The 12897-nt window shown below is 40.2% G+C and overlaps 1 protein-coding gene across 1 annotated transcript in view; it reads right to left on the reverse strand.

Annotated features, from left to right (window-relative positions):
- Window positions 1-12897, reverse strand: part of LOC127805504 (chaperone protein dnaJ 15-like) — a 73727-nt gene that overhangs the window by 23377 nt on the left and 37453 nt on the right. Inside the window, exons 4-7 of the mRNA XM_052342264.1 lie at window positions 2347-2429; window positions 2148-2259; window positions 1960-2064; window positions 1806-1856 (exon numbers count right to left, since the gene is read on the reverse strand). Coding sequence (XP_052198224.1) covers window positions 1806-1856; window positions 1960-2064; window positions 2148-2259; window positions 2347-2429 — 351 coding nt within the window. The remainder of the gene's footprint in view (window positions 1-1805; window positions 1857-1959; window positions 2065-2147; window positions 2260-2346; window positions 2430-12897) is intronic.

A 12897-nucleotide genomic window follows, 5' to 3' on the forward strand; every position in this document is an offset into this window, starting at 1 on the left:
GTCTACAGCCAAGCTTTGGGCATGTAACTGGTTGAGTTTTGAATGGATTTGAGAGCAGTGGTTAAGGAAAGAGAGGAAGTGATTGGGAAAAAATTGAGAGAAAAAGGTGAGTTTTGGGGGTTGTTGGGACTTTGCTAAAAAAACCAGTCCAGCAAGGCACCAGCGTTAGCATCGGCGGCATTTTGACTAGAGAAGAAGAAGAGAATAAAGGAGGAAGAAAGAAGAAAAAGAGAAGAAATCAAGGTGTTGCATGTAGGAGGCAGCAAACAAATGGTCGGAGAAGACAACAAAGACCGTTGGCAGTCGGGTGCTTCCATCACTCACGTCAAGCTGAAATGCACATGAATCCCATGTGACAGAAGAAAAAAAAAGGGGGGAAAAGAAAAAGAAAAGAAAGACAAAGAAGAAAAATAAGAAAGAAATAGAGAAAATTTCTGGAAAAATAGAGAAACATTCTAGAAAATTATTTTGAGGCTTGGGACACATACCAAATCAAGTTCAAGGTTCGAGGGACATTCCAACACGCAAAACAAGGAATAACATGCATGTTGAGATAGTTAATTTAACACTTCATAAGGTGAATGGTTTCCCCTAAACCTTAAAAGACTAATGTGCATGATTCATCATTTGAGTTTCAAGAATCATATTTCATTTTGTGATGCTCATGCCATTTAAATTGCAATTTTGTCATGTTATTTCTGCAAATTGTATTTTTGTGGGTATTAATGGCATAAATACATGAATGGTGGTCATACCTCATATTTTGTGGCTTTGTGTGTAAGGATGGATTAAAATTTATTTATCATCAATGAATGAAGGGCTCTCACCATGATCCTGGTGTATCGAATTGTATAACTTGATAAATAAAGCGGTGGATCCCCTTAAAAACACATGGTGATGTTGGATCATATAGAGTCTCATATTTGTATATTTTGCATCCCATATGCAAGAGAATAATTTTAACCCTCACGAAGAGGTTTATCTCTTACATCAACATATTCAAACAAGCTAAGCAACTTGAGCTATAGCAAAGGTAAGGAAAGGGCTTTGAAAGATTAGTTTCTGTTGCTTACTTTCACTTTATGTTTTATATAAAGAAAGTTATGTATTATTGAGACATTAAAACCTTTTTGGATGTTTTAATAATTTCTATCAGAGAACTATACTATTTAAGATAGAAGTTTTATGACATATTGTATAAGTTTGAAGTTATATGCCTCAACAGATTTCAATCTAAACCACATTTTGAAAGTTTATGTTATTACTTATGATAATTATACTTCAATTTAGGTTCAATCTAGACCACGCTCCATGCTAAACTCTATTACCTGCCCTAACTTTACTTTTGTTGAGATTGTTATGTTAAAACAGGATTTTGGAAAACTTTTAGGTCAAAGTGTAATTACTGAAAAAATTCCCAAGGGAATAAAAGGTTTGGAAAAGTGGGGTGTTGCAATATTTACTTTTAAATGGCCTTACTTGCCATCCACCGAGGTGCCTATTTAATACACAATCTATCATACAGCTACCCCAAGTCAAAAATTGATAGAAGTCGCAAGTTTCTTAACAAAAGCAATTCTTACATTGCAACAAACATATACCAATGCAGCAACAAACATATACCAATGCAAAAACCAAATTTATCATGTTAAAAAGAAAAGAAAAAAGAAAATCATATCATTTTTTTCTTCAGTTTCTTTTTAATGTTGAACAAAACTTGCACCAATCAAACCACATTGTAAAGTTTTTTAAAAAAAAAAAAGTACATATAGAATAAAAGCGAACAGAATGAGAGAGTATAGTACCTGTAAAGCCAAACCATATCCACCATTGACATCTTGTTCGAAATACAGTAGCTGCACATTAGAAACACAAACGTTGTTTAGTGATATTGCAGATAATGCTTTGAGAACATAGAGATCACAATATTATCAAATAAGTGGTTCTATAACAATAAACCTTAAATTTGCTTTGTGCAGCTGAAGTAACTCTAACTACAATTCCTGCCTCAGCTTGTTCCTCATTAATAGTTACACCAAAGAAATGAGCGCATTGCTTCTCTACCTGCAGTCAAAAACTAAAACAACTGTGAGAGGCAGTAAAACAGAAGCAACTATGCACTATACAGGTATAAACCAAGCAAGCACCTTTCCACTAACAGATGTTCCAATTGGGAGAGGTCTGACTGTGACAGTTCCATTCAAAGCTTCTTCTAGAACATTAGCAGAAATAGTAGTCTTGATAGGGACGCCTAGCTTGCTATAACCAGGATTAAAGGATAACTGATACATACACACTAATAAAAGAAACTTACATTTCCAATCAGATAAAATAAAAATACATTACCTGAATAATGCTGCAAACATTGTGTTAACTGTTCCAAGGTTAGAGAGATCAATTTCCATATCCATGCCTTCACCCTCTAGAGCCTGTTCATTTAATTTCAAAGTTTATTGTTAACAGCATAATGAATAAGCATTCAAACTAGTTAGTTAAAAATTTTGAAAAAAAAAAAAAATTGAACTTGTAAAACACAAAATTAGTACACAAAATGTTAGGAGTTAAAATATGATAAATGGACATGAAAAAGATAGAAAGTGAATTTTGGACGGAATATGTTAAGACTGGATAAATGATTGATGCCCTCTTCAAAAAGAAAAAGTTATTAATATATGAAAATTACGACATCTTCTAACAGAGAAACTCTACCTAATTTTCACATGCATGGAGATCATTCCCAACAACCAACATTAGAAAGAGAGTTACATGAACATGCAGGCCATGTTTTCCCCCGAATGCTCCAATTTATAGGGATGAAGAAATACCAAGTATGAAGAGAAATAGAACCACATGTCCACGGACAAAAGACTTTCATAACTTCTGCAAAATACTTCCATTTTGTGCAGGAGGAACCAACAAAAAACATCACAAACATCAGATGGTATTGATGTCACATGGTAAACAGAAACTAAAATTATCTCGGTTAAAGAGGGAGAGAGGGAGGCAAAGAGATGGTGTGTGTAAGAGTTCAGCATTCTTGAAAAGGTATAATGTCCTTTTGTACTTGAGATTTTAATGTAGCTACATTAGGAGGCTACATAAATGTCACATTAACAGGCTGTTTAGCTGTTGTCGTAGTGGCTGCTGAGCCTTGTAAAAATAAAACTGTGTTTGGCATAGCTGGAGAAATGTTCCAGCATGCCTTTGGACATGTTGTAAGACCAAGTGGGCAAGTTGGGTAACTGTTTTGGCACCCAAACTTGGCTCCAGATCAGTATAAATAATACTAATCCGCGCCTAATCCCACATGATGAATGAAGTAAGGAAATCAATTTCCCTCCTCAATTCTCTTTCTCTCTTATTTCCCTCCCTTTTCTCTAAATTCTTCCCCCTAAATTCCCAATTCTCCCACTCGATCAATTCTCTACGATTGAGAATTTCCTTTGTCAGATCAAGGATATGACACATTGGTATCAGAGCCAGATTCTAGCCGGTGAATTGTGAAGGGCAATCAAGCATGGCAGACAGTACCCGAATGAAGCACATGGAAACTCAGCTACAATAGATGTCCGTTTCAATGACGGAGATGCAAAACAGAGTGGATTCAATGGAAGAAAGGATGGAGATGGCGATAGACCAGAAATTGGAGACGATAGTAGGAAGATTGCGCGTAGACTTACGCAAGGACATGCGAGAACAGATAAGGGAAGAGATGCAAGAGCAGGGGAATCTATTGCGTGATCAATTGCAACAATTCATGCTCATGTTCTCGAGCCAGAATCAGGTAAGGATATCTCTTGATTTTCCCCCTAGAGATAGGATGGATGTGATCCTTCCAGGGAATGGAAATAACACCCGTAATATGGGATCATCTGAGTTGGAGGGAGATCCAGTAGTGGTGGGAGAGAATCAAGTGGAAAGGAGGCGAGAGGCTCAAATTCCTCCACACCAAACTGTTTTCTAGAACCAAAATTGGAATTACCAGTGTTCCGAGGGGCAGAAGCCTCGTTGGTGGATAAGGAGGTGTGAAAAACTGTTTAGCATCCACCAGGTAGCAGACGATCAAAAGGTGACTCTAGCATCAGCCTACCTTAATGGTGTGGGGGATGTGTGGTTTCAGGGGTGGTCCAAGGTAATGGACAATTATACTTGGGATGATTTCACCTAGGGATTATGTGGGAGGTTCAATATGGGGGGGGGGGGGGGGGGGGATGATGGACACTGTAGAGGAATTTAATAGGCTGGAGAAGGATGGTACCGTGCAAGAGTACCAATTAAGATTTGAGGAACTGAAGTCCCTTATGCTAAGTAGGAACCCCTTTATGACTGAGGAGTATTTTGTCTCTAGTTTTGTGTGTGTGTGTGTGTGTTGTTTGGGGGAGGGGTGTTGAATGATGAGATACAATCGACAATTAAGATGTTGAAACCACAAACAATTGAGGGAGCCTCATTAGAGGAGTTGATAGTGGAGGCCTAAATGAAAAAACAAAAGAGTTAGAACAGAGGGGCCAATCCAAGGGTAGTGCTATCTGGAGGGAAGATGTAGGGGAAGGATATCCTAAGGGGAGGAACTGGGGTGAAATACTTGACATCTACACCCCCTAACATGAATCTACAGCAGAGGGAGAAAGCTTATCGAGCAGAGGAGAGTAGTAGGGTTATGTTTTAGGTGCGGGGACAAATACTCCACAGGACATCAGTGTAAGAAGCAGTTGCTTCTTTTAGGAGGAGGAGGAGGAGAAGATGGAGGAAGAATTGGTTGTGATAGAACAAGAGGAAGAAGAAGGCGGTGGTGCTATTTCCTTACATGCAATTAAGGGAGTAGCTAGCAGCAAGATCATTAAGGTGGAGGGAAAGGTGCAGGACGGTACCCTAATGGTCTTGATTGACAGTGGGAGTACCCACAGTTTCATTGATGAGGGAACAGCTAAGAAGATGAACTACCAATTAGCTAGCACACAACCATTTGTCTGTCACAATGGCTAATGGGAATAAGGTGATCAACAAATCCGCATGCCTAGGGTTCTGTTGGGAAATGCAAAGGGCGGATTTCCAGGCTGATTTAAGGTTGTTCAAGTTGGGGGGATGCCATACTGTGTTGGGGGTTGATTGGATGCGAGAAGTGAGTCCAATCAGCTTTGATTTTAACAAAATGGAGGTAACTCTAGAAGAGGGAAGAAGAGTGGTGTTGCAGGGAAACATGGAGGTAGGAACATGCAAACTAATCAAAGGGAAGAAGCTGCAACAATTATTTAAGAAGAAAATATCACAGGCAGCACAATTGTTTTCAATTGAAGCCACTAAGCAACAAGAGACAAAGGGGGGAGGAAGATCTAAACTAGGGGTTCCAAATACCTACAGCCAATTGGAAGGTACATGAACTGGCCCTCCTTGATTTATTACTTGTTGAATATCAAGATCTTTTTGTAGAATCTAAGTCACTACCACCCAAAAGATCATTGGACCACACCATACCCCTCATTCCTAATGTGGAACCAGTAAACATCAGGTCTTACCGATACCCACCAAAACTGAAATCTAAGATTGAGAAACTTGTAAAAGAAAAGTTGAGCTAATCTATTATCAAACCTAGCCACCGCCCTTTTGCTTCCCCCGTCCTATTGGTTAAGAAAAAAGATGGCACCTAGCATTTCTGTGTTGACTATAGATAGCTCAATGCCATCACTATTAAAGATAAATTTCCTATTCCAACCATTAAAGACCTACTAGATGAACTTAAGCATGCCTCAATATTCTCTAAACTGGACCTACGTGTCAAGTCTCGGACACGAGACTTGTAGTGCAAAAAATTAGAAGGATCGAGAGAGACAAATAGAGATAGAATTGGGAGGGAAAATGAGAGAATTGAGAGGGAAATGAGAAAATTCAAGAGGGAAAGATCTTTTCATTCAACATACAAGTCCCATCCTCCTACAACCAGCCTTATTTACGCCCTTCCCGTGGTTTATATTATAACCGTGAGGAAAGTTCTAGTTCCCACTATCACAAGTGGCCCATGTGAGCTATGGTTATTACAAAAGTTCATTTCAAAAAATTACAAAACTGGCGCTGGGACATAACATTCCCCACCCCTTGAAAGCATTCTTGTCAGTCCTGTAGCTCGCAGGAATTGGGTCATCAAATCCGGTAGATATTCCCCCAAGTGGTGTGATGAGGATCCATGTGCAACCACATGACTAGCACTTGTGTTAGGGGCAAAGAACCTTGGTAGATCACTCTCTTGTCCAAAATGGCCTGTGGCTCCACTATCACTTCCTCTTCCTCATCCACCGTAGGGATCTCTGAACTAACTACCGCCAATGATTTAATGGATGCAAGCATAGATGTGAATGGTTGTTGTAAAGACCTCTTCACTCTCAAATAAACTATGTCCCCTACTTCGAAGGTCCAGTCACTACTTTTCTTATCGGCATTTTGCTTCATCCTGTTTTGTGTTGGCTAACTCTCTCTTCAATACCTTCAAAACCTCCTACCTCTGTTGTAAGTACTACTCCACCGAAGCCATAATAGCTGTAGAACTCGATAAGGCTAGTATGATGGGTGGCTTATAGCCAAACACTGCTTCAAAAGGGATCTTGTTGATGGCACTGTGGTGGCTGAAATTGTACCACCACTAAGCTAAAGATAGCCACCGATTCAACCTCCTTGGCCTATTGAAACACATGCACCTCGGATAAGCCTCCAAACAATGGTTAACTCTCTCGGTTCGGCCATCAGTTTGGGGATGGTAGGTTGTGGACATGTGCGACCCTACCCCCATGCTCCTGAACAATTCATGCCAAAACATACATGTGAAAATCTTGTCCCTATCCCAGACAATTGACTTAGGAACCCCATGTAGTTTAACCACTGAATACATGAACTTACTTGCTACCCCTTGTGTTGAAAAGGATGGGTTAGACTGATAAAATGGGAGAACTTAGTCAGTCTATCTACCACAACCAAAACTACATCCTTGCAATATGATTTGGGTAGCATTTGCCTCACCTTCTGATAAGTGGCTTGTATCCCCGAGTGGCCGCCTATTGGAGAAGCATGTAAAGAGGCTATGATCCACCTTTTGAGTAGCTCATTCTCTCCCACAACTACCCTACCATTGAATCTTACCAATCCATTGGAAAGGGTATACCCTGACTTTTCTGTGGACTAAACTGCAAGCTGAGTTATTAGGTCTTGCACCCATGGGGTTTGGTCATAGCTTCCTACCACCTCCTTAACCCACTCAAACACCACAGACATTATAGACCGAAATTCCCCTTTTTCTTCCCTTCTTGAGAGGGTGTCAGCTACCACATTTTCCTTCCCCTTGCGATACACAATAGTATAATCCAACCCCATTAATTTGGACACTCCATTCCTTTGCAACTGGGTGTGTAGCCTTTGTTGGGCTAAAAATTGCAAGCTCTCGTGGTCAGTCTTGATAATGAAGGGTCCTGCTTCTAGGTAGTGCCTCCACTTCTCAATAACTCCTATCACGACCAATAGCTCCTTGTCATACACACTTAGGCCTAAGTGTCTTGGAGCCAACGCTTGACTAATATAGGACAGGGGTCTTCTCTCCTACATTAACACCGCACCTATCCCATTGTCGCATGCATTTGTTTCAACCACAAATGTCTTAGAAAGGTCTGGGAGAGCTAGCACCAGTGCCTCTGTTATAGCCTTCTTGAGTGTCAAGAAAGCTGACTCTGCCCTTGGATCCCATTGGAAGTTGTCCTTCTTGAGGAGTTCAATTAGGGGTTTACTGATGAGGACATAATTCTGTATGAACTTCCGGTAGTATCCTGTTAACCCAAAGAAACCCCTTAGTTCTTTAACTGTTTGAGGCCTAGACCACTCCACCATGGATGTGATCTTATTGGGATCTGTCTTCACCCTTTCTCCCGATATAATATGGCCTAAATACTCCACTTCTTTTTCAACAAAAATAAACTTTGATAGCTTAACATACAACTTGTTAGAAGTCAAGACCTCAAAGGAGCTACAAAAGTGGTCTAGGTGTTGTTCATAGTTTGGGTTGTATATGAGGATGTCATCAAAGAAAACTAGGATAAACTTCCTCAAGTAACGCTCGAAAACTTAGTTCATTAGGGCCTCGAAAGTGGTTGGGGCATTGGTGAGCCCAAAGGGCATCACCACAAATTCATATAGCCTTTGATGTGTAGCAAATGCAGTTTTGGGTATGTCATTAGGAGTCATCCAGATCTAGTGATAGCCAGATCTTAGGTCTAGTTTGGAAAAAATCTATGCCCCATTCAATTCATCTAAAAGGCCATCAATGAGGGATATACGAAACTTGTTTTTGATGGTGTTGGCATTGAGTTGACAATAGTCAACACAAAACCTCTAGCATCCATCTTTTTTTTAACAAGTAAAACGAGAGAGGCAAATGGGCTTTGAGACAGTCTGATTATAGAAGTACGGAGCATATTAGAGACTTTCTTCTCTATCTCAACTTTTTGGATGGATGAGTATCTATATGCACGTAGGTTTATGGGAAGTGAGTTTGGCTTAAGGTATATGGAAATGGAATGGTCAAGGGCTCTTTTGGGTGGCAGTGAGTGGGGCTCAACAAATAGGTCTTGAAATTCTCGCAAGAGTAAATTTAAGCTATTAGGAAGTAGTACCTTAGTAGGGAACTGTAGGACGGCCATGCTGCCCTCCTTCGGTTGTTCATACTCCATTTCCCTTCCTTCCTGTCCATTCCATTCCCGCGTGTGGATAGAATATAATTCAGCAATCTGCCCCCCTTTGCTCTACATTAGCCTCTGTAACATGCTCCCCTTTATCAGTTTACACTCTCCCTGCTCCATGATGCCCCTCAGAGTCAATTTAGTACCCCCCATATCCAAGGTGACTTCCAATTTGTTTAAGTCAAATGTGAGAGGGTTTACTGTTCTCATCCAATCAACGGCCAAAACTATATCACACCTTCCCAATTCAAGGATTCTCAAATCAGTTTGGAACTTCTGCCCTTCCATAAACCACTTGAACCCTTCACACTTGTTGTGGCTGTACATTTTACTCCCATTAGCCATTATCATTGATAATGGGGTTGTGGCAATCATCTTGCATCTCAACTCCAAGCCAATAGCTTCATTTAAGAAGCTATGCGTACAACCACTATCTATTACCACCAACAGCTTCCTTTCTCCCACTTGTCCTTGCACTTTGATGATCTTCACAGTTTTACCCCCTCTAAGAGCATGAAATGAGATTTCTACCCCTTCTTCCTCTGTTTCTTCGATGGTAGAGGTTGTTGTTATGTCTTGCCTAGGCCCCCCTTCTATTCCATCCTCCCCTTCTTCACCTCTGTCATTCTCCTCCCCTTCCATATTCAACAATTGTCTCCTATAAATATGCCCCGGCCCAAACTTTTCTCCACATCTGTAACACAGCCCCATGAGCATCCTCTACTCCATAGTAGGGGATCATTACGAGGTTGGGATTGGCCCTATGCCCTCCTACTACCCCTCCAGCCACTAAGGCACGAGTAATTCCTACTGAGGAAAGGTTGCTAGGTAGTAGGGGTCTAACCATTGTCCTGTTCTTCTTGTAAATCACCTCCAACGTTAACTCTTGGAGTCTAGCCTTCTTAGCAGCTTGTCTAACCGTGGTAGGCATCATCATTTTTACCATTGACCCCAATTCATCCTGAGGCCGCTAATAAAGCTAGACACAAAGTATTGATCCACTAAGGTAGGTTGTGCATTCCACACCAATGCCCCTAATTCCTCAAACTTCTCTTAATATTCAGTCACTAATCCTTCATGCTTGAGCTTGTTAAACTCTTCTATTATATCCGTCATGTTTCGCTCACCAAATCTTACACATAATTCTTCAGCAAAATCTATCCACCTAGCATTCATCCCCCTCAATCTATACCATCCTTGGAACCATGCATCAACCGTATCATTTAGATAGGCAGTAGCTAGATTGATCCTTTGATTCTCAATTACACTATAAAATTGGAAGAACCTCTCACACCTTCAGATCCACCACCATGGTTTGGATCCTTCAAAGAGAGGGATCTCCAATCTCGATATGGGGCCTTGATTGGATCTAGGGGAATTAACTTCTCTTACCTGATCGTCAATCTCCTCGTAGGATGAATTTCCCGCTTCAGTGACTCCTTGAGGCCTAGGGAAGATTCCTAGTCCCACCAATCCTTGCTCTGAACCCATTCTGGGAGGGAATTTTGATGACAACCGAAATTGAGGCAAGGATGATAGCATGTTGAACATGTTGTTGATTCTCTGTCCAAATTGCTCCATATTCTCTTAGTTCCTTGTTAATTCTCGTTGGACTCCCTCCCGAGAGGCTACCAAATCTTCGCATAGCTCCTCTTGGATCATCCCGATCTCCTTTCTGCTATGGGCCACAGCTTCCTGCGTCTGATTCATCCCAAATTCCATCGCCTCCGTGCGATTTTTTAACTGCTTCATTCGAGTTCCTTCCACCATCCTGATCACCTTTTGGCCCGCCTCAATTATACCAATCAACACACCGCCTGATGCCAGAATCACAACCGAGGACAACCGGCTCTGATACCAAAATGTCAAGTCTCAGACACGAGACTTGTAGTGTAGAAAATTAGAATGATCAAGAGAGAGATATAGAGATAGAATTGGGGGGGAAAATGAGAGAATTGAGAGGGAATGTAATGAATGAGCTAATGCAGAGATTAGGGCACAAACGAAGACGAAGAAATGCTCTGAATATTACTTCAAGTGAAGAAGAGAGAATCAAGACAAGATAAAATAAGACTATGCTGATTATATACTCAGTAAGAGCCTAAGCTACCGACCTAACAAAGGCGCTAACATAAGCGCAAGTCCAAGACTAACTACTACAACATACAACAACAAATACAACATAATTAAAGAACAAAAACACCAAATACAAAATTAAAGCTAGAAAGTCAATTTCATGTAATATTTTCTTTCACATTCCCCCTCAATTGAGACTCCCTTTTGACCAACTACTTTTCTGTAAAAGCTTGAGAAGTTGAAGCTGCTTGAATAGGTGATTCCTTTAGGTTGATTCTATCACACAAATACTGAAACCTGCTTCTTGGCAAACCCTTAGTGAAGATGTCAGCTAACTGATGTAAAGTAGGCACATACCAAATTTCAACCTCACCATTTTCAACCTTTTCTCAGACAAAATGGACATCAATCTCAATATGTTTAATGCGAGAATGAAATACTGAATTTTCAGCAATACTTTGAGCAGCCATATTATCACTCCACACTATTGGTGTTGGACCACACTTATACCCCAGCTTTGAAAACAGAGATTTCAGCCATAATATTTCAATCACCCTTTGCGCCATAGCTCTATATTCAGCCTCTCCAACTGATCAAGCAACCATTGTTTGCTTCCTTGAACTCCAAACTATCAAATTGTGCCCAAGAAATACACAAACACCACTAGTAGATCGCCTACTAACCTAACATCCGGCGTGATCCGCATTAGTATATATAATCAGTGGTAAGTCAATAGGTGCTAGTGAGAAAAAGAGGCCTAAACCAGGAGTGCTCTTGAGATATCTAAGCAGCTGTTTACAAGTTATCCAATGTTGTTGTTTTGGAGAAGATAAAAATTGATTGAGCTTATTGACTGCAAAAGAGATATCTGGTCTAGTGTAGGTCAAATATTGTAAGGAGTCAATTATTGTACGATATAAAGATGGATTGTCAAAGGAATCACCATCATTGGTTAGTGACACAGCAGAATTCATAGGGGTATCACATGTTTTACAGTCTTACATACCTGCTTTCTTCAATAAATCCAAAGCATATTTAGACTTTGTAAGATAAATCCCAATTTGATTTCTGTGAGCTTCAAAGCCTAAGAAATAATGAACAGATCCTAGAGTTTTTAGAGCAAAGTTTGTGTCCAAATCATGAATAAAGGCTCCAAGGGTTGTAGAATTAGAACCGGTGATCAATATATCATCAACATACACTAGTGCAAACAACACAAACTAAGAAGTACGTTTAATAAACAGTGAGGCATCAGATACAACCCTTATAAATCCCCATGACTGCAAAGCAACTCTCAATTTAGTGTACCATGCTCAAGGCGCATGTTTAAGGCCATAGAGAGATTTCCATAGCTTACAAACATGGGAGGGGTACCAAGCATCAATAAACCCTTCAGGTTGGGACATCTAAACTTTCTTAGTCAAATCTCCATTCAAAAAGGCATTATTAATATCTACCTGTTGTATGTCCCAACCAAAAGTAATAGCCAAGGTGAATAAAACTCGAATAGTTAAGAGCCTTAACAACTAGACTGAAAGTTTCAACATAATCAACTCTTGGTATTTGAAGAAAACCCTTGACTACCAACCTAGCCTTGTGCTTAAGCACTGCTCCATCAAGATTATACTTAATTCAATACATCCACTTGCAGCCAATGAGGCTCATATCTTCAGAAAAGGGAACTAAGTCTCAAGTATGGTTATGCTACAAAGCTATGAACTCTTCCTCCATAGCCTTAACCCATCGTGAGTTTAAAAAGGCCCCATGAACAGAACTAGGCACTAGGGAACTAGTTAGGGCATGAGGAGATGTAAACTGAAACTGCTTAGCCTTGGACCTGGTAAGCATAGGATGAACAAAAGAAAGAGGTGAAGCACTATGTTTAGTGTTATGTGTTGTGGGTTTAGAAACAGGCTGAGGAAAAACAACAGTAGTAGGATAATTAATAGAGAAAGAATATGTGGATTGTGAGGGAACTGCAGTGTTTGATAAGGAAGAGGACGCAGGTTGTGCTATTGTAGAGGAAGCAGGCGCAGAAAGAGACTCAAAAAAGAGAGTAGAAAATCCATTTGGACAAGGTTGAGATACAGTAGGAGAAGAAAATAAT

This window comes from Diospyros lotus, chromosome 7 (assembly GCF_014633365.1).
Source record: "Diospyros lotus cultivar Yz01 chromosome 7, ASM1463336v1, whole genome shotgun sequence".
Classification (NCBI taxonomy): Eukaryota; Viridiplantae; Streptophyta; class Magnoliopsida; order Ericales; family Ebenaceae; genus Diospyros; species Diospyros lotus.